The 22,933-nt window shown below is 42.5% G+C and overlaps 1 protein-coding gene across 1 annotated transcript in view; it reads right to left on the bottom strand.

The window, feature by feature from the left end:
* The window catches only part of LOC127574522 (leucine-rich repeat flightless-interacting protein 2-like), a 200,185-nt gene that overhangs the window by 20,701 nt on the left and 156,551 nt on the right, over positions 1-22,933 (bottom strand). The window contains 5 exon segments of the mRNA XM_052023564.1: positions 105-184; positions 187-208; positions 14,273-14,352; positions 17,576-17,637; positions 20,522-20,643. Of these exon segments, the coding sequence (XP_051879524.1) occupies positions 105-184; positions 187-208; positions 14,273-14,352; positions 17,576-17,637; positions 20,522-20,643 (366 nt within the window).

Genomic DNA, 22,933 nt, shown 5'->3' with positions numbered 1-22,933 from the left:
TTAGTTTCATATCTGCTATATAATTATGTCGAAAGTTGACTTGTTTGTGGAATACTGAAAAACGTAGCAGCATCAAGTGAGCAGAGCAACCAAATCTTTCATACCTCTCGCTGCAACCTTCTCTTTTCTGCTTTAAGTTCATCCTCTATTTTTTCTGAGTTTTCTGTTGCTGTTTTATACGATGTAACTGCCCTTCAAGTCTGGCAACCTATAAGTATAAACAAGAAGCATAAGCAACACGTAATTTGGATGAAGTTGTATTTGTTACATCCAGACAATGTTTAAGACTAGATTCTTTAATGACAAACACCAAAGAATGGTATTCTGATCCCGTAGCCTGGCAGAACATAAAATAGCGAGAACATAAAAAATAGCAGAATAGGCCATCAGGCTCTTAAGCCCATTCTGCCATTCAATAAGACCATCACTGATTTGGTCTTTCCCTCAGCTCCACTTTCTGCCTTATCCACATAATCCTCAATTTCACGGTAGCGGAATCTCTCTCAACCTTGAAATTTTAGTTCGAATATATTCATTTACTACCCATCCTCAATTGCCCTTGAAAAAGTGACAAGAGTGAGCCACCTTCTTGAACTACTGCAATTCTTAGAGTCCTAGAGTTATATAGCATGGAAACAGGCTCTTCGGGCCTACTTGTCTATGCTGACCAAGATGCCGATCTAATCTAGTCCCATTTGCCTGCATTTGGCCTATATCCCTCTAAATCTTTCCTATCGATGTACCTGTCCAAATGTCTTTTAAACATTGTAATTTTACCTGTCTCTACTGGCAGCTCATTCCATATGCTCACCATCCTCAGTGTGAAAAACCTGCCTCTTAGATCCTCGATAAATCTTTCCCCTCTCTTAAACCATTGCCCTCTAGTTTTGGACTCCCTTGTCCTGGCAAAAAGAATGTGACCTTATTTATGCTCCTCATGATTTTGTATATCTCTATTAGGTCACCCCTCAGCCTCCTTTGCTCCAGAGAAAACAGTACCAGTGTATCCAAACTCTCCTTATAACTCAAGCCCTCCAGTCCAGGCAACATCCTTGTAAATCTTTTAAATCTTTGTAAATCATTTCTTCTGATAAAGGTATTCCCACAATGCTGTGTTCTAGGGAGTGAAATAACCTAGACCCACCAACAATTAAGAAATAGGAGTGTTTTAGTTCTGAGGTACTCAAGTGTCCCTGCACACCAATTGCTGAAAATTAACATGGAGGTAAGTAAGCAATTAGAAAGGCAAATGGCCTTTATTGTAAACAGATTTGAGTACAAAAATAGATGCCTTGCTCCAATTACACAAGGATGTGGTGCAAACCCATATTCATACAGGTCTGATCTTCTACTTAAAGTAAGGATATTCTTGCAATTAAAGAAATGCAGCAAAGGTTCACCTGATTAATTCCCTAAATGGCAGATGGTCATTTGAACAAAGGTTAAGCAGCCTGGCCCTATATTCCCTCCCTTTTTGGGAGTTAATGGGAATGAGGGGGTGGGGACGGGAATAAAATACAGTGAAAGTTAGTGGGAGAACTGGATTGGACACTGAGCCAGCAAGCCATCCAGTTATATTACAACTGCGATCCAATCCAGATAAAGTCGTCCAATCCAGATAAGGAATGGATAGGCTAGCAAATCCAATTACCAGCCTTGGATTGGATTCATGAAGCTTCTCTGCACCGTCTCCATACAATCACATCCTTCATATAGTGTAGCGACCAGAACAGTACACAATATTCCAAGTGCGACCTAACCAGTGTTTTGTGACAAAATCCAAAACACTGAAAGAACTCAGTGGGTCAAGCAGTATCTGTGGATATTGGTGCAAATCGATATTTTGGGTTGAGACCGTGTGTCTGTACTGAAAGGCAAGATGGAATATGGCAATGCAAGGGAGGGGTGGGACAGAGTCTAGTAGCTGATAGGTGGAACCAGAAAGGGAAGAGCTGGGCAGATAGAAACAGGTAGGGAGAGGGAGGAGACAGAAAAGGTGAAGAAAGGGAGAAGACACCTAGATGGACAGGTGAGTGTATATGGGAGGAAAACATCGGGGGTGCGGGTTACCGGAAATTGCAAAACTCAATATTCATACCCTTGGGTTGTAAGCTGCCCAAGGGGAACATGAGATGTTGTTCTTTGAATTTGTATTTGGCCTCACTATAGCAATGGAGAAGGTTATAGATAGATAGGTCTGTGGAAATGAGAGTTAACATGACATGCATCTGGAAGCTCCAGATGGCCATTGGGATTAGGGCACTGGTGCTCCACATAATAGTCACCTGATCTACACTTGGTTTCGCTGGTGTAGAGAAGGCCACATCAAGGGTACTGAATGTAGTAGACAAGTTTGGAGGATGAGCATGTGAATCTTTACCTGACCTGGAAACGTTGTTTAGGTCCCTTGCTAGCAGTGACAAAGGAGAAGTCATGTTTCAGGAAGGATGACATTTCAGAAGCCCTAGAGCAGAAGGCCTCATCTTGAGAAAAGATGAGGGGGAGAGAGAGAAATTAAGAAGTAGTGATGGCATCTTTACAGGAGGCAGCATGGGAAAAGGAATAGTTGAGGCACATGTGGAAGTTTGTGGACTTATAGAAGATGTCAGTGCATCTGAGATGCGAGAGATCCAGAAAAAGAAGAGAAATGTCAGAGATAGTCCAGGTGAGTAATGCGGTATTGCAACAGAACCTCCCAACTCGTGTTCTGTGTTGCAACCTATGGAGGTAAGTATGCCGCATGTCTTCTTCACCGCCCTATCCCCCTATGTTGGCATTTTCAGGGAACTATGGACTTGGGACCCTGGTTCTTTTTGTCCATCAACATTCCTTAGTGCCTCAACATTTACTATACATTTCCTACCCCTAAAATACATCACCTCACACTTGTCGGGATGAAATTCCATCTGCCAATGCTCCAGCTTCAAACTTATCTATAAGCTGCTGTAGCCTTAGACAACCTTCCTTGCTATTCACGATAACACCAACTTTTGTGTCACCTGTAAAGTTACTAATCATACTTCCTGCATTCACATCCAAGTTTTTTTATTCTTCCAGTATTACCCTCTGCTTCCCATCACCAAGCCAATTTTGGATCCAATTAGCCAGCTCCTTTGTACCTTAACCTGGACCAGCCTACCATGTAGGAACTTGAAGGCCTTACTAAAGTCTATATAGACAAAAAACAAACTGCTGGAGGAACTTAACTGGTCAAGCAGCATCTATGGAGGCAAAGGGAGGGTCGACGTTTTGGGTTAAAACCTTGCATTAGGATTGTGGACTTGGACCCCTCGAGTGAAGAGGGAAGATAGCCAATATAAGGCGGTGAGAGACAGTGGTGAGATGGGCTGATAGGTGGAAACATAAGGAAAAAAAATAAAACTGGGCAATGGAGCCAGGTGGGGGGAGGGAAGGGGGAAGGTAGAGACAGAAACTGGAAGGTGATAAGTGGAACCAGAAATGGGAGGGGGGGGGGGGGGGGGAGGAAATGATGGGCAGATGGAACAAGATGAGTGAGGGGACAGGAAAGGAAGGAAGGAAGGAAAGACTTGGGGGTGGTGGTGGGGAGGGAGGTGGAAAAGGTGAACAAAGAGAGAGAGAATCTGGGTGGACCAGTTGGAATGGAAAAGGAACACAAGGGGCATGGGTTACCTGAAACCGAGCTGCAGGCTATCCAAATGGAGTACAAGGTGTTGTTCTTCTAGTTTGTGTTTGGCCTCACCAAAGCAGTGAAGAAGACAGAGGACAGACAAGTTGGTGTGGGAATGGCAGTTGAAATGACACGCAACCGGAAGTCAAGATGGCTGTTTTGGACAGAGCACAGGTGCCTAGCCTATGCTTGGTCTCACTGATGTGGCCTCCTCTACATTGAAAGCACTGAATGCAATAGATGAAATTGTACAATTAACACGTGATTTTCTGCCACACCAGAGTGCTGGTGAGGGAGGAGATGAAGGAACAGGTGTTGCATTTCTTATGGTTGCAGGGGAAGTACCTGGAGTCTGGAATTGATGGGTAGGGAGGGATAAGTATACCAGGGAGTCAGGAGAGAGCGGTTCCTGTGGAGAGTAGAAAGGTTTGGGGGTGGGGGAAGAGAACGTGACCGGAGGGTGGGGATGGGGGTGGGATCCCGTTGACACTGGTGGAGATGGCAAAGGATGATATGCTATGCTGGATGCAGAGGTAAGAAGCAAGGACCAAGGATACGCGATCTCTGTTCTCATAGAGTCACTGAGCAATACAGCATGGATACAGGCCCTTCGGCCCAACAAGACCATGCTGACCATGGTGCCCATCTATCTCGTCCCAATTTCCTGTGTTCGGCCCATATCCCTCTAAGCCCCACCCCTGCATGTACCTATCCAAGTGCTTCTTAAATGATACTATTGTACCTGCCTCAACCACTTCCTCTGGTAGTTCATTCCATATACTCACCACCCTCTGCGTGGAAAAAGTTGCCCCTCAAGTCCCTTTTAAATCTTTCCCCTCTCACCCTAAACCTATGCATGAAAGGTGTCCTGAATGTAGGTGGGAAGGGACTGGACAAGGGGAGACAGGATTGAGATATGAAGTTCGGTGGAGCAAGAGTAGGCAGAAACAATGGGTCGACCAGGAAAGTCTTGTTTGTGGATCTTGGGTAAGAGACAGAAGTGGGCAATGCAGGATTGGGATATTAACAGGTTGTATGCTGTGGAGGGGAGATCTCCTGACTTGGTGAGATCTGTAACAGTCCAGAAGACAGTGGCCTGGTATATACTATAATTCCAAGCAAACTCTTCTCCAAACTCCTAGACTGGGGACTCAGCACCTCCCTTTGCAACTGGATTCTTGAGTTCCTGACCAACAGACCGTAATCAGTAAGGATAGGAAGTAAAAGGTCCGACACAATTATCCTTAACACTGCTGCCCCATAAGGCTGCGTCCTCAACCCCCTACTTTACTCCCTATACACACATGACTGCGTGGCCAGATTCCGCTCTAACACCATCTACAAGTTTGCAGATGACACCATCATAGCGGTCCGGAGTACAGGAAGGAGATAGAGAGCCTAGTGGCATGGTGTCATGACAACAACCTTTCCCTCAAAGTCAGCAAAACAAAAGAGCTGGTCATTGACTTGAAGGGAGGCAATGCATACCCTCCTGTTTACATCAATAGCGCTGAGGTCAAGACTGTTGAGAGTTTCAAGTTCCAAGGAACGATCACAAATATCCTGTCCTGGTCCAACCACATAGACAGCATGGATAAAAAAAGCGCACCAGCGTCTCTACTTCCTCAGAAGACTAAAGAAATTTGGCATATCCCCTTTGACCCTCACCAATTTTTAAAGATGCACCATAGAAAGCATTCTATCTGGATGCATCATGGCTTGGTGTGGCAACTGCCTTGGCCTGAGACATGACTTCCCAGGAACAAAGCCCTGCTGACTATCACCTTGTCTAATAAAATGCTGGAAGATCCTGTCCCTCAGAATCCCTCTCCAGTAACTTTCCCACAACTGATGTTAGACTCACCAGCCTGTTGTTCCCTGGCTTGTCCTTGCAGCCCTTCTTAAATAAAGACACAACATTAGGCACCATCCAGTCCTTCAGAACCTCACCTGTGGCAAAAGATGATGCATATATTTCTGCCAGGACCTTGCAATTTCTCCCCTAGTCTTAAAATACACTTGGATCAGGCCCTGAGGATTTATCCACCTTCAAAAACCTTAGCACTGCCAGCACCTCTTCTTTTGTAATTTGGATATGTTCCAATACATCGCTATTAATTTCCCTTAATGCCTTAGCCTCCATGACCTTCTCCACACTTAATATAAATATTCACTTAATACCTCACCCATCTCCACACAAGTACTCACTTAATACCTCACCCATCTTCTGTTGTTCCATACATAGATGACCACATTGATCCTTCAGGGAACCTATTTTCTCTCTCTGGTTACCCTTTTACTCTTAGTATACTTGTAGAATCTCTTAGGATTCTCCTTTACCTTACTCACCAAATCTATTTCGTGTTCCCTTAAAGTAGGGGGTTGTGCTCCTGATTCCCCTCTTAAGTGTCCTCCAACATCTCTGAAACTCCAAGAGATTTGCATGATCCTGGCTGCCGATACCCGGCTCTTTCCTGACCAGTGCCTCAATTTCCCTCATTAACCAGTGTTCCCTGATCCGGCAAGTCTTGTCCTTCACTCTAGCAGGAAAATTTTGGCCCTGAACTCTCCACATCTCACTTTCAAAAGCCTCCCACTCCCCAAATGTTGCAAGGTTCTGTCGAATGCCTTCAAAATTTCCCTCGCCCAATTTAGGACTAACTTGTGGACCAGTCCTATCTTTTCCCACAACTATTTTAGAACTAGGAGGATTATAGTCACTGGTCTCAAAATGCTCCCTCCACTAACACTTCAGTCACTTTCCCTGCCTCATTGCTCAGTAGCAGGACCAGCATTGCCCCTACAGTGGTAGGCCATCTAGATATTAGAGTCACAGAGCAAAACACAGGCCCTTTGGCCCAACAAGTCCATGCCGACCATGGTGCCCACCCAGCCAGTCCCTATTTCCTGCATTCGGCCCACATCCTTCTAAGCCCCACCCCTGCATGTACCTATCCAAGTGCTTCTTAACTGATACTATTGTACCTGCCTCAACCACTTCCTCTGGCTGCTTGTTCCATATACTCACCACCCTCTGCATGAAAAAGTTGCCCCTCAAATCTGATTTAAATCTTTCCCCTCTCACCCTAAACCTAGGCCTCCTAGTTTTGGACTCCCCTACCCTGGGGAAAAGACTGTTACTGTCCACCTTATCCATGCATCTCATAATTTTAAGCACTTCATTGAGGTCGCCCTTCATTCCAAGGAATAAAGACCTGGCCTAGCCAACCTCTCCCTATAACTCAGGCCTTTAGTCCTGGCAACATCCTCGCAAATCTTTTCTGCACTCTTTCCAGTTTAACCACGTCTTTCCTATAACAAGATGACCAAAACTGTGCACAGTACACCAAGTGCAGCTTCACCAATGACTTATACAACTGCAACATAATGTCCCAACTCCTACACTCAATGCCCTGACTGACGAAGACCAGCGTGCTAAACTCCTTTTTCACTACCCTGTTTATGTGTGACACCTCTTTCAATGTCTACCTCTGTTAGAATTACACTCCCCAGTGGCCTACTATTCATAGTACAAGTCCTACTTGGGTTTTGCTTTCCAAAATGCATCATCTCACACTTATCTGTACTGAAATAAATTTGCCACTCCTCGGCCCACTTCCCTAACTGATCAAGATCTCCCTGTAATCTATGATAACCTTCTTCACTATCAACACCACCTCCTAATTTCGTGCCATCTGCAAACTTGCTGACCAAGCCTTGTGCATTCACATCCAAATCATTTATATAAATAACAAATAACAAGGGTCCCAATGCCGACCCCTGCAGCATACCACTAGTCGCTGGTCTCCATTCCAAGAAACAACCTTCGACCACCACCCTCTGCTTTCTACCTCCGAGCCAATTTTGAATCCACCAAATTAGCAATCCCTGCATTCCATGGTCCTAACCTTCCAGACCAGACTGCCATGTGGGACCTTGTCAAAGCCCTTGCTAAAATTCAAATACTGTAGACAACATCCATTACCCTACCCTCATCTACCCTCTTGGTTACCTCTTCAAAGATCTCTAGAAGATTCATCAAACATGACTCCTCCTAATCATGCTCAGTCTATACATATACTGGTAGATCCTGTCCCTCAGAATTCCCTCCAGTATCTTCCCCACCACTGATATCAGGCTGATCGGCCTGTAGTTCCCTGGCTTGTCCTTTTTCCCCTTCATAAACAACAGAAGGGCATTAGCCACTGTCCAGACTTCAGGAACTTCACCAGTGGCTAACGATGAAGCAAATATCTCCACAAGGATCTCTGCAATTTCTTCTCAAGCCTCCCACAAAGACCAAGGATCTACTCAGTCAGGCCCTTATCCACCTTAATGCACTGTAAAGTTGCAGATAGCTCCTCCCTGGTAATATGAATGTTTTCCAAAACATCTTCACTAGTTCTCCTTATCTCCTGAGCAACCATAATTTTCTCCTCGGTAAACACAGAGGAGAAATATTTGTTAAAAAATCCCACCCATCTCCTGTGGCTTGAGACATAGGCAGCCCTGCTGATCACTAAGGGGACCTACTCTCTCCCTGGTCACCCTTTTACTCTCAATATATCTATAGAACCTCTTGGGATTTTCCTTAACCTTACCAGCCAGATCCATCTCATACCCTTTCTTTGCCCTCCTGATTTCCCTCTTAAAGCTATTCCTTGTCTTTTTAGAGTCATCAAGGGATTCACTTGTCCTTGACCTCCGAAACCCAATGTACGCTTCCTCCTTCTTCTTGACCAGAGCCTCAATATCTCTTGTCACCCAAGGTTCCCGAAACTTTCCATATTTATCCTTCACCCTAACTGGAACATCTTGCCCCTGGGCTCTCGATATCACACTCTTAAAAACCTCCCACTTGCCATTCATTCCTTTCCCCTCAAACGGGCTCTCCCAGTCGACCTCTGCTAGATCCTATCTAATTCCCTCTAAACTAGCCCTGCTCCAGTTTAGGACCCTAACCTGTGGGTCTGTCCTATCCTTTTCCATCAGTATTGTAAAACTATGAATTATGGTCGTTAGAGCCAAACTGCTCCCTGACTGCCACCTCTGTTAGTTGCCCTGCCTTGTTCCCTCAGTATTGCACCCTCCTCGAGTAGTGTCCTCTATCAGAAAACTTTCCTGAACACATTTAACAAACTCCACCCCATCCAGGCCCTTAACATTCTGGGTGGCCCAGTCAAAACCAGTGAAATTAAAATCTCCCACAAATACAATCCTGTATTTCTTACAACTATCAGGAATTTCTCTACACATCTCAAGCTCCCACCGACGATTGGGGGGAGGGGGGGTCTATAATACAGCCTCACAAGAGTGAGGCTCCCCTTGTTCTGAAGTTCTATCCATATAGCCTCACTGGATGATCCTCCAAGGACGTCATCTCTAAACACTGCTGTTACGTCCTCCCTTATCCCTTATCAGAAAGCAACACCCTCTTCTCACTTACCTGCTCCTCTGTCATGCCTGCAGCATCTGTATCCCAGAACACTGAACTGCCAGTCCTGCCCTTCTCTCAGCCATGCGCCTGTTATGGCTATAAAATTCAAGTCCCCAGAGCCAATCCACTTTACCTCATGCATTGAAATAAATTCAGTTTAACTGAGTATTCCTTTCCCTCCCTTTACTGTGCCCCGGCCATCCTGATTACTAAACTTGCTCTCGCAGGCTACTGCTTTATCCCATGACTTGATCCTACTCAGAGTCCCACCCTACTGCCAATCTAGTTTAAGTTCTCCCATGTAGCACTAGCAAATTTCCCTGCAAGTATACTGGTCCCACTCTGGTTCAAGTGCAATCCGTCCCTCTTGAACGGGTCACCTCTACTCCAGAAGAGATCGCAATTGTCCAAGAACCCGAATCCCTGCCCCCTGCAACAGCCATGAATTCATCTGGTCAATTTTACTATTTCTGACCTCGTTTGCATGTGCCACTGGGAGTAATCTGAAGGTCACTTCTCTCAAGGTCCTGCTTCTTAACTTTCCTATACTCACTCTGCAGGACCTCATCCCTTGTTCTACCTACGTCGTTTGTACCAACATGTACAACAACCTCTGGCTGTTCACCCTCCCACTCCAGAATTTTCTGCAGTCACTCAAATATTGTTTGACAAAACTTTCCTAGACACATTTCACAAATTCCACCCCACTGTAATCTCTGGATTGCTTCCAGTGCCACAAACTGATGAGTATAGGAATGGAAGGATTGGTAGATAAATGTATGGTTGCAGGACAATGGGCTTTGGGTTCCTGGGTCATTGGGAACATTCCTGGGGAAGGTGGGACCTGTACAAAAGAGACAGATTGTATCTAAATTAGAACAAGACCAATATCCTCGCAGGTTTGCTTGTGCTATTGGTGGCAGGGGAAAGGGGTTCACAGTAGATGTTCAGATGGGGAGGTACAGTCACCTAGAGGAGAAAAAGTTTGTAGGTCTAATGAGCAGAGCAGGTAGATAAATGCACGTAGGGAAAACAAAGCTAAATTGCATCAATTTTAATTCAAAAAGTCTATCTGGTAAAGTAGATTAACTCAAATCTTTAACTAAAACGTGGCTCTATGGTACATGGTTGAAAGATAGGCAGGACTGGTCACTAAGTATACTGGGATACAGAATTTTCAGACAAGTCAGAGGAAGGATATTGAAAACAAGTTTTGGATACTGTTGGAGGAGGAGGGGGGGTGATGACTGTTCAGGAGAAAGCAGCAGCCAGATTTGTAGCACCAGGACTGGCTCTGAGGCTCAGCAGGGAAGGGTGAAGGCAAACAGGACTGTAGTGAAAGGAGTTAGGGGGCAGAAAAGAGATTCTATTGCCACAAAAGAAATCCGAGGGTGAGATGTGCTTCACTGGTGCCAGGATTGAGGATGTCCCCGCAAAGGACATGGGTAGAAAGAGGAATGAGGGGAGTGAATTTAGAGAATTAGGGAAAAAAAGATTAAAAAGCAGGACCTTGAGGGTAATAATCTCTGGAATATTCCCAGTGCCATGTGCTGGTGAGGGCAAGAATACAAGATTATGGCAGATGAATGCATGGCTGGAGTTGGTGCAGGAGCCAGGGATTCAGTTTTTTGGATCATTTGGCTCTTCTGGGATAGAGATGACCTGTATGAGGAATGGGTTGCACCTCAACAGGAGGAGAACCAATATCCTGGTGGGCAGATTTGGTGGTGCTACAAGGGAGGGTTTAAACTAGATTGGCAGGGAGGTGGGATCCAAAGCAGCAGTGATGCAGATGGCAGGCTGGAAGATGATACAGAATTCAAAGTTCAGTAAACAAGAAAGGAAGCAGCATGTCAGGGAGTGAGCAAGGACCAGTGGATTAAATTGCATTTATTTCAATACAAAAGGCCTGACAGGTAAGGGAGATGAACTCGGGGTACAGATAGCTATGTGGGACTGGGATATTACAGCCATTACCAAAATACGGCTAAGAGAGGGACAGGGCTGGTAGCTATATGTTCCAGGGTACAGGTGCTATAGGCAGGATAGAGGTGGAGGAAAGAGAGGAGGGGAGTTGCATTTCTTATTAAGGAGAACATTACAGCAGTAGTCAGAGATGAAATTACTAAGGAATTTTCCAGTGAAGCTTTATGGGTGGAGCTGTGAAATAAGAATGAGATGATCACCTTGCTGTAATTGTTCTTATAGTCAACGGAAATTAGAGGAACAAATATGCAGGGAGATTGCAGAAAGCAAGGTTGTCATAGTAGGGGATTTTAACTTTCCTTATAATAGACTTGGAATGCCATAGTGCTAAGGGCTTAGGTGGGGTGGAATTTATTGAACGTGTTCCGAAACGTTTTCTCAGGCAATATATACAGTAGCTCCTACTAAGGAGAGGGCAAAGCTTGACCTACTCTTGGTCAGGAAAAAGAAGGGGGCATGGGTTAGGTACAGTAACTGGGATCAAATGAATCACTGGAGGAGTACAGCGGATGCAGGAATATACTTAAGGAAATCAGGAGGGGAAACAGGGGGCTTGAGATGGCCTTGGCAGAGATTGAGGAGAATACAAAGAGATTTTATGCAAATTAAGGGAAAAAGAGTAATGAGAGAGAGAATAGGGCCCCAAAAAGACCAGAGTGGACATCTTTGTGTGCAGCTGCAGGAGATGGCTTATGTCTTCAACGAATATTTCTCCTCTGTTTTCACATGAAGACTTCGGAACATGAGACAGTTAATGGGGAAGTCTTAGGGATAGTCCAGCTTACAACAGAAGTTCTGCTGGATGTCTTAAAACGTATAAAGGTAGATAAATCTCCAGGGCCTGATTAGCTCCAAGAACACTGCGGGGAGACTAAATAAGAAATTGTGGGAGCCCTGGCTGAGATTCATCATCATTGTTAGTGACATGTGAAGTCCCAGAAGACTAGAGAGTGGCTAATGTTGTGCCTTTATTTAAGAAAGGCTACAAAGAAAAACCTGGGAACTATATACCAGTAAGCCCAACATCTGTGGTAGGCAAGTTACAGAGGGGATTCTGAGAGATATGATATTCATGCATTTGGAAAGGCGTGGCTTTGTGAATATAGAAGATTATGTCTCACGAATTTGATAGACTCTTTTTGAAGTAACCAAGAAGGTTGATGAAGGCAGGGCAGTAGACATGGAATATATGGACTTCAGTAAGGCCATTGATAAAGTTCTGCATGGTAGGCTGCCAGGGAAAGTTAGATCACATGGGATCCAGGGACAGCTAGCTGATTGGATACACAATTGGCTTGACGGTAGGAAGCAGAGGGTGATGGCGGAAGGTCGTTTTTTGGACCAGAGGTCCATGACTAATGGTGTTCCCCAGGGGATGGTGGTAGTCCCATTGCTATTTGTCATCTATATCAATGATTTGAATGAGAATGTACAAGGCATGGTAAGTTTGCAGATGACACTAAAAAAGGTGGAATCATTGACAATGAAGATGGTTATCAGGAATTACAGAGGGATATTGATCAGCTGGGTAAGTGGGCCAAAGAATGGCAAATGGAGTTTAATTCGGATTGAACCAGAACAATACAGCACAGGAACAGGCTCTTCGGCCCATAATGTTGTGCCTGTCTAATTAAGATAATGACACCTAATCTGTTCTGTCTGCACATGGTCCATATCCCTCTATTCCCTGCACATTTATACACCAAATTAAGAGCCTCTTAAATGCTTCTGTCATTTCTGCCTCCACCACCACCCCTGGCAGTGCATTCCAGGCACCCACCACTCTGTGCAGGAAAAAAAAAAGTGTCTTTCGAATTTTCCCCCTCTCACTTGAAATGAATGCCCTCCAGTTTTAGACATTCTGACCCTTGGGAAAAGGGACTTGCCACCTACTCTATTTATGTCTCTCATTTTATAAACTTCCATCAGGTCTCCTTTCAGCTTCCGCCACTCCAGTGAAAACACCCCATGTTTGTCCAACTGTTCCTTAAACTACATACCCTCTAAACCAGGCAGCATCCTGGTAAACCTCTTCTGAACCCTCTCCGTAGCCTCCACATCCTCCTTATAATAGGGAGACCAGAAATTAATGCAATACTGCAGATGCGGCCCAACCAGTCTTTTTTTTAAAATGTGGAGTGTTGCATTTTGAGAAGACAAATCAGGGCCAGACTTTCACAGTAAAGAGGTGGGCACTTGGGAGTGTTGTAGAACAGAGGGAACTAGGAGTACAAGTACATGGTTCCCTTAAAGTGGTGTTACAAGTAGATAGGGTGGTGATGAAGGCTTTTGGCACCCTGACTTTCATCAGTCAAGGCAATGAGTATAGAAGTTGGGATGTTATGTTGAAATTGTATGAGGCATCGGTGAGGCTGCATTTGGAATATAGTGTTCAGTTTTGGTCACCTTGCTACAGAGAACATCCTTCGAGCGTAGGAGCATGATGGGTGATCTTATAGAGGTGTATAAAATCATGAGGGGCATAGGTAGAGTCAATGTGCACAGTTTTTTTTCCCAGGATTGGAGAATCAAGAACTTGAGAGCATAGGTTTAGGATGAGAGGGAAGAGATTAAATAGGAACCTGAGGGGCAACTTTTTCATCCAGAGGTGGTCTGTATATGGAATGAGCTGCCAGAGGAGGAGGAGCTCCTCTAATTCCCATTGACTATTGAGGGGCCCATCAAAGTGATCATCCCCTTTGTGTTTCTTAGTTCTATCCACATGGCCTCACTGGATAATCCCCCAAGAATATCCTCTCTAAGCAATGTTGTAATGTCCTCGCTTATCATGTATTTTAATTTACCAATAAATCTCCCATGTTGCTGAAGCTCCTGCAGCTTTACCAGACCTGTTGGTCTTCTGAATTTCCATTACTGTTGTTTAAAATTTGTTAATGTTAAATATTGCATTAAAACAAAAATCAAATATAATGACAGAGACAAAAGCTGAAATCTGGAGCAACAATCTACTGAAAGAACTCAGCAGGTCAAGCAGCATCTGTGGGAGGAAACGAACTGTCGATGTTTCGGGTCGAAACCCTGTATCAGTACAAATGATCAGGACCAATATGAAGGCAGGAATGAAGGCAGGAAAAAGTCAACCTGAACTAATACAATACATAAAATTTTAATGAGGAGGCTATAATTACCAGAACTTCAGCAGATTAACATTTAGAAAAACCTCTCAGAAAGATACTCACATTTTGTTCCACAGTGGCTATATCCTGTTCAGCCTTAGAAAGTTTAAACTTGTATTCACTCAACTGCCGATTTGCATCTCCTGAAAGTAAACAGAGTGAGAAAAGAAATAATATGATGAATTTCAAAAAGAGCATTCAGAATAAAATGCTCTGGACTTGACAAATGAGCTAATAGTACAGCACAGAATAACAAAACATCAACAGTAATCAGATATCATGGCTCATAGCTCCAACAATAACCTATTAAATGAACTGCAAAAAATCTGATGCAAGAAATACATTAGTAATAGTTATACCCAAATAGGTAAAATGATTTCTTACAGCTTTGAAAGGAAGATTAATATTGAATGGTATCAGATTGTTCAAAGGGAAAAGTTCGCTCTTGTGTAAATTCAATTTATATCCTGAAGATTGGCTAAAACAGGAAAATAAAGAAAGCAACGAAGTAACGAAGTCTCAACATTAGAAATGAAGAGCAGTAAATCATCAGCATAGAGTGAAACTTTATGGATGGTACCTCCCCTAGAGATACCAGTAATCTCTGTAGATTCTCGAAAAGCAACAGCTAAAGGTTCTAAGATTAAGTCAAATAGCAGAGGGCTCAAAGGGCATCCCTGTCTAGCTCCGCGTTGAAGTTTAAAAGGTTCGGAAAGTTGAAAATTAGTAAGAACATGGGCAGAAGGAGATAAATAAAGTAATTTAATCCATTGAGTAAAAGTGGGCCCAAAGTTAAATTTCTCTAAAGTTTTAAATAGGTAACTCCATTTGACCCGGCCAAAGGCCTTCTCAGCATCTAGAGCGATCACACATTCCGATATTTCATTAGAAGGAGAATATATAACATTCAATAAATGACGAATATTAAAATGAGAATGTTAATATCAACTGGTACCAAGTTATTCAGAGGAAAAAGTTCACTCTTGTATAAGTTCAATTTGTAGCCTGAAAAATGATTAAAGCGAGAAAGTAAAGAAAGCATAGGAGGTAAGGAGGCTTCAACATTAGATATAAAGAGTAATAAATCATCAGCATATAAGGAAACTTTATGGTTAATACCTCTTCTGGAAATACCAAGGATATCTCTAGATTCTCAGAGAGAAATAGCTAAAGGTTCTAAGGCCAAATCAAAGAGCAAAGGGGTCAAAGGACATCCCTGTCTGGTTCCACATTGAAGATACTAACATTCCTTTTAAAATTGTAAGAAATCATTTTACCTATCTGGGAGTGTCACTTACTAAAAATTATAAGCATTTATTTAAAGAAAATTTTTTCACCTTACTGCACTATGTGAAAAGGGTTTTATCAAGTTGGTGTCCCCTTTCTATATCATTGATTGGCTGAATTAATGCTATTAAAATGAATATTTTACCTAAATTTATATATCTATTTCAGGCTTTACCTGTTTTTATTCCTAAATCTTCCTTTGACTCTCTTGAGTCAATTGTTTCTTCCCATATATGGAATAATAAACATCCTAGACTAAATAAAGTTCACCCTCAGAAGGTTAAAAAGAACGGAGGTTTAGCCTTACCTCATTTTAGATTTTATTACTGGGCAGTCAATATACAAAATCTTACGTTTTGGTTATATTAATCAAGAGGCTCGTCCAGTATGGGTCTCTTCGGAAACTAATTCTGTTAAAAAATTTTCTATTATCTCTTTGCTTGGTTCTTCACTTCCAGTATCATTAAATAAACTAACAGATAATTTAGTAGTTAAACATGTTTTGAGGATTTGGTTACAATTCAGAAAATATTTTGGTTTATTAAGTTTTTCTTTGTCCAGTCCCATTTTCTTTAATTTTTTTTTAAACCTTCTATGACTGATGTAGTTTTTAAAGAGTGGGACAAATTAGGTATTACTTGTTTTCAAGATCTGTTTGTTGGAGGAAACCTTTCTTCATTTGAACAATTGTCTACCAAGTATAATTTACCAAAAACTCATTTTTTAGATACTTACAAATTCGAGATTTTCTTCGATCTCAATTACAATCTTTTTCTTTGAGTCCTGATAAGAATTTATTAGATGTAATTTTTAATTTGGAACCTTTTCAGGATGGCCCAATATCTAATATTTATGACAGATTACTAGGAATGAGTAAGGTGCTACTAGATAAAATTAAAAACGCTTGGGAACAAGATCTGCAGATGTCAATTTCTGAGGAAAGTTGGAATGAAATTTTCAAGTTGGTTAATACTTCGTCATTATGTGCTCGTCATTCTCTCCTTCAATTTAAAGTGGTCCCTAGAGTTCACTTGTCTAAAGATAAATTATCCCGTTTTTATTCTGACATATCTCCTTACTGTGACAAATGCAATAACGGAGTGGCTTCCTTAATTCACATGTTTTGGACGTGTCAGAGTCTTAAAAAAAATATTGGACAGAGGTCTTTCATACTTGTTCTGTACTTTTCAAAATAAATTTTAAACTTAATCCTTTGACTGCACTATTTGGGATTGTTGGAGAAAAAGATATAACTTTGAAGGCTTCTGATTTACATATTCTGGCTCTTATAGCTAGGAGAGCTGTATTGCTTAAATGGAAGGAAGTTACTCCGCCTACTCATGCTCAATGGTTACGGGATGTTATGTCATATCTAAATTTAGAGAAGATCTGTTGCTCTATTTCTGGATCTATTCTGAACTTTCAAATATTATGGGGACCTTTTTCGAACTACTTTCAAAACCACTGATTTGGTGCTTAATATTGGCTAATACTACTATGTCTTTAGGATGCTATTAAACAGCTTTGGTTTCGGTAGTGGGGTTAGATTTTTTTTATAATAAAATTATTCCAACTTATCAATATTAATTGATATCTTTTTTGTTTATTTCTAGTGATTTCTAGTGTGATTCAATACAATCTATTTTGTAACATTTTCTTTCCTTTGTTTCATGCATTTTGTACTTTTATTTGAAATTAATAAAAATATTGACAAAGAAAGAAATACATTAGGCTGTCTGAAATTTATCCTTCATTGCATCAAGCCTTTTATTATGTGGTCATAAGATTACTCAAAGCATAAAATTTGTTTGTATACGAGTCATATGACTAAGGCAGCCAATGATTTGACAACTAGAAACATCTTGCGCCACTCACTGACTCACATTGGCCACATGTTCAGCCAAACAGGCCAATGTCCACAATGAAGCACAGCTCAATGTCGGTCTGCACCAGTTAACAAAGAGGTTATGTTCCTAACCAACCCTTCATTATGTGAAAAATCATTAAGCGGGACAGCTCTTCATTATTTTGTATAGAAAAAATATCAGCTTGGTATCTAGCACTAAGATTTCGAGTTACCCAAATCTCTACCACTTAGGATGTGTAGCAAGATGTACAGCTTCTGTTGTAGCGAGCAAAACCTTTAAGTGAAGAACCTGATTAAATAATACCCATTATTGTAGCAAAGATGTCTTAAGTAAATGCTTGCTCACCAAAGGAGACCTGTATATATCAACATCTTCAGGAAGATAGAGGGTGGAATTTGGGAGAAAACTGATGATGAAATCCTTTGCCTACTGAATCAAGCACTGTCGCTCCGTTCACCGTACCAGCCAGGATATCCCAGAGGCCAGCCATTTTAATTCCACTTCCTATTCCCACACCGACATCTGTCCATGGCCTCGTCAACTGCCAAATTGAGGCTAGACAGGGGAACAGCATATTCTGCCTTGAATAATGGATTCCTTGGAACAATGGATATTCTGCCTTGGTAGTCTCCAACCTAAGGCTTTAACATCGATTTGTCTAACTTCTGGTAACCACTCCCCTCTGTTCAGGGCCTGCATGTTCCTGTTAGGATGAAGGAAGGGCAAGGCTGGTTTCAGGAATGCTGGTTCACGAGAAATATTGAGGCTCTGGTTAAGTAAAAGAGGGAGGCAGGCACCATGCATAAGCAATTGGGAACTAGTGAATCTCTTGATGACAAGAGGTGTAGGAGTACACTTAGAAAAGTTAGAAGGGCAAAAAGAGGATGCGAGAAGAATCTGGCAGGCAAGGCAAGGCAAAATCCCAACAGATTCAATGGGTATATGAAGAGTAAAAGGGTGGCTAGAGAGCAAATAGGTCCCCTTAAAGTTCAGCATAGCCATCTGTGTGTGGAACCAAAGGAAATGGGGAGATTTTGGAATGAACATTTCTTTTCAGTATTTACTGTGGAAAAAATGATGGAGGCCAAGGAAATGAGTGGTGACGTCTAAAACCACATATGGAGGAGGTATTAAAGAGGACTTAAACGGCATTAAAGTGGATAAATCCCTGGGGCCTGACTTGGTGCATTCTCAGACCTCATGGGAAGCTAGAGAAGAATTGCAGAGGCCTTTGCAAAGAGTTCTGCTTCATTTCTAGCTAGGGTGAGGGTTCTGGAGGACCGGAGAATGTCTAATATGGTACTACTGTTGAAAAAGGGTAGCAAAATCCAGCAGGAAACTACAGGCCGGTGAGTCTGACATCAGTGGTGGGTAAATTGCTGGAGGGGATTCTGAGGGACAGGATTCTACCAACATTTGGAGAGACAGGGTCAGATCTGGGACAGTCAACACATCTTTGTGCATGGGAAGTCATGTCTGACAAATCTGTTGGAGTTCTTCAATGAGGTAACCAAGAGGGTAAATGGGGGTGGGGCAGTGGGTGTTGTCTATATGGACTTTGGCAAGGCCTTTGACAAGTTCCCTCAAAGCAGGCTAGTCTGGAAGTTTAAATCACATAGGATCCAGGGGAGAGATAGCTGATTGGATTCATAATTGGCTCAGTGCTAGAAAGCAGGTGGCGATGGTCGAGGGTCGTTTCTCAGACTGGAGGCCTGTGTCCAGTGGTGTGCCACAGGGGTCGGTGCTGGGACCTTTGTTGTTAGTAATTTATATAAACAATTTGGATGTAAATGTACAAGGCATGGTTAGTAAGTTTGCAGATGATACCAAAATAGGTGGTGCAGATAATGAAGGTTATGAAAAAATTACAGGGGGATCTTGATCAGCCAGGTATGTGGGCTGAGATTGGCAAATGGATTTCAATCCTGATAAATGTGATGTATTGCATTTTGGGAGATCAAACCAGGTTTGGACTTGTATAGTAAATGGTAGGGCCCTGGAGAGTGTTATGGAACAGAGGGACCTAGAAGTGCAAGTGCAAAGTTTGCTGAAAATGGCATCACAGGTAGATAGGATGGTGAAGGCGGCGTTTGGCATGCTGGTCTTCATCAATCAGGGCAATGAGTGTAGGAGTTGGGAAGTTATGTTACAGTTATATCAGACGTTGGTGAGGCCTCACTTGGAGTATTGTGTACAGTTTTGGTCACCCTGTTATCGGAAAAATGTTATTGACCTTGAAAGAGTGCAGAAAAGATTTACCAAGATATTGCATGTACTTGGGGTCTGAGTTACAAGGAGAGGTTGCTTAGACGAGGACTTCATTCCCTTGAATGTAGGGCGATTGATGTATACAAAGATCATGAGGAGCACAGACAGGGTATAAGCACATAGCCTTTTTCCCCCAAGGAGGAGGCCCCACAAAACTAGAGGGCATATGTTTTAAGATCAGAGGAAAGAAATTTAAAGAGGGACATTAGGGTTACTTCTTCACACAAAGGGTGGTGCGTATTTGGAATGAGCTGCCAGAAACAGTGGTTGAGGCAGGCACATTAGCAATGTTTAAAAGCCATTTGGATAAGTACATGGATCGGAGAGGTTGGGCCTCTCTATGGGCCAAACGTGGGCAGATGGAACTAGTTTGCTGGACGAGTTGGGCTGAAGGGCATGCTTCCATGCTTTAATACTCTATGACTCTATCCCTTCCTTTTTTTCCCCCTTTACTCCACTGGTCCCATCATGCTCTCTTTTCCTCCCCCATCCTCTCCATCTGCCCATCACTCACAATTCCTCCCACCAGTTCCCCTCCATTTATTCCATGGCCACTGTCCACTATCTTCTTCAGCCCTTTGTCACTTCCACCTATCACCTCCCAGCTTCTTGCATCATTCCTATTCACCCCCTCACCTGGATCCACCTATCACCAGCCAGCTATTGCTCCACCCCTTCCCCCCACCTTTTTATACTAGCCATCTCCCCTCTTTCCAGTCCTGATGAAGTATCTCAACTTGAAACATAGATGCTGCCTAACCCACTGAGTTCCTCCAACTTTTTGTGTGTTGCTCCAGATTTCCAGCATCTACAGTCTCTTGCGTTTCCTGAGTAGTAGCCATGTTAGCTTTGAATTCATAAATATACACAGAATACTTATCAAACTCACTCTGCAATTTCAAGAATTTGTAGATCTGTGCCATTTTCCAATCGATCAGAATCTGTGAGCACATTCTCAATCTTAGAGTTTTTCTGTCGTTCCTCTTCCAACTGCAATTTCAGTTTTCTGATCTACCAAAGCAAATTGCCCAGAGAACAGTCAACAAGCTTCAACAATAAAATACCAGATTTATATATTTGGAAAGGTGGAAGACTATATTTACATAAATCACTGACATAAGAAATAAAAATGTTAACACAAACACATGACATAGAGAGACGTACTCTTTTAAACAGGATTCAGAATGACTATGGAGACCCATGGCATTATTTGGTCATGGTATCATGACCTTTGGCCAAAATCAATGTTAAAATCAATGGGTTTCTGTGACTAGTTACAAACAGCAGTATTTTTCCCGTGGTTAAACAGTTGATAGACCGTTTCTCTTCCAAATGTACAATGAAGGGTCATTGCAGGAATTTGTCAAAACACAAAACTTCAGAGAGGAAAGATTCTGAACAAACTATTTACAATCTGAGTAGGAACAGAGTGGATGCCAGGTTGACTGTGGTATCAGAGAAATGTTCGTAGTAAAGAACATTGAGCATACAAATTGGGAGCAAAACAGCAGGAGGGCAACTCAGCACTTTGATCCTGGTCTGGCATTCAATAAAAGTGAGGCTGATCAGATTGTAACCTCAACGCCACAATCTTCTCGACCCATAGTAACTTTTCACCTCCTTGCCTACCAAAAATCTATGTAGCCTTCAAATTATTCAAAGGCTCTGCTTCACCACCTTTTGCTGGAAATAATCAACAGGTCAGGCAACATCTTTTTCTCTACAAATTTAGAAGAACGAAAGGGAATCTCATTCCAACATACAGAATTCTTCTGGGGCTTGACAGGGTGCATAATAGGTTGATGACAACACAGCCAGGGGGAGACAAAACATTAGGAGTGAGTTTCATATAGGAAGTCAGGACTAAGAAGAAATTTCTTTCCAAATGAACTACATCTTTAGATCTCTGCCCATAAGGACAGCAAAGAATCAGTTGCCGATTGTGTTCAAAACATAGATTTTTGGAGAAGTGGGGTGAGAGCAGGAAAGTGGCAATAATATTAAAAATCAGCCATAACTATAACAAACAGCAAATGAAATATAAGTAGACCAAATGATCTACTCCTGCTTCTCTTTCCTTTATCCGGTTATAACACACAGCAATCAATGAATTTTGAGGTGGAGGGGTTCCAAAAGATAATAAACAGACTGCTGATCAAGTATATAGAACACAGAACAGTACACCACTGGACAGGTTATTCGGCCCACGATGTTGTGTCAATCTTGGTGACAATTTATACTAAGTGTCCTCCTCCTGCTTATCACCCATATCCCTCCATTCTCTTCATATTCATGTGTCTATCCAAAAACCTCTTAAATTCAACCAAACTGCCTGCTTCCACTACTACCCCTGGTAAACTATTCCAGGTACCTAACATTATCTGCGTAAGAAACCTGCCCCTTACGTCACCTTTAAACATCCCCCCTCTAATCTTAAAAGTATGTTTCTCTGGTGTTTGACATTTCTACCCTGGGGAAAAGATTCTGACTGTCTACCCTATCTATGCCTCTCATATTTTAAAAACCTCTATCATGTTTCCACTCAGCCTCCGACGCTCTCGGGAGAACCCAAGTTGTTCAAACCTTCATCTAATGGAGCCACCAGAACTACACACAATACTCCAAGTGTGGTCTGACTAAAGATTTTCATAGCTGCAGCATGACTTCCTTACTCTTATAATCAACACCCCGACCAATGAAGGCAAACATGCCATATGCCTTCTTTACCACCTTATCCACTTGCGTAGCCACTTTCAGTGAACAACGGACCTGGACCCCAAGATCCCTCTGTACTTCAATGCTATTAAGGGGCCTACTATCAACTGTATATTTTCTACTTTCATTTGACCTCCCAAAGTGCAACACCTCTCACTCGCCCGGATTAAACTCCATCTGCCACTTCTCTGCCCATATTTGTTACTGATCTACATCCCGCTGGATACTTTGATAGTCCTTTACACTGTCCACAACTTCACTAATCTTGGTGTCATCTGCAAACTTGCTAATCCACCCATCTACATTTTCATCAAAATCATTGAAATATATCACAAACAACAATCCCAACACTGTTCCTTGCGGAACACCACTGGTCACAAGTCAGAATAACAGCCCTCCACCCCTACTGCATCTTCTATGGGCAAGCCAGTTCAGAATCCAAACTTGCAATTCACCCTGGATCCCATGCATCATTATCTTCTGAATCAACCTACCATGAGAGACCTTATCAAATGCCTTACTGAAGTCTACGTAGATAATTTCCACTGCCTTACCCTCATCAAGCACTTTTGTCACCTCCTCAAAA

Source organism: Pristis pectinata, chromosome 9 (assembly GCF_009764475.1).
Source record: "Pristis pectinata isolate sPriPec2 chromosome 9, sPriPec2.1.pri, whole genome shotgun sequence".
Classification (NCBI taxonomy): Eukaryota; Metazoa; Chordata; class Chondrichthyes; order Rhinopristiformes; family Pristidae; genus Pristis; species Pristis pectinata.
The sequence above is the reverse complement of the archived record's forward strand: the minus strand, read 5'-3'. Positions and strand labels throughout refer to the sequence as shown.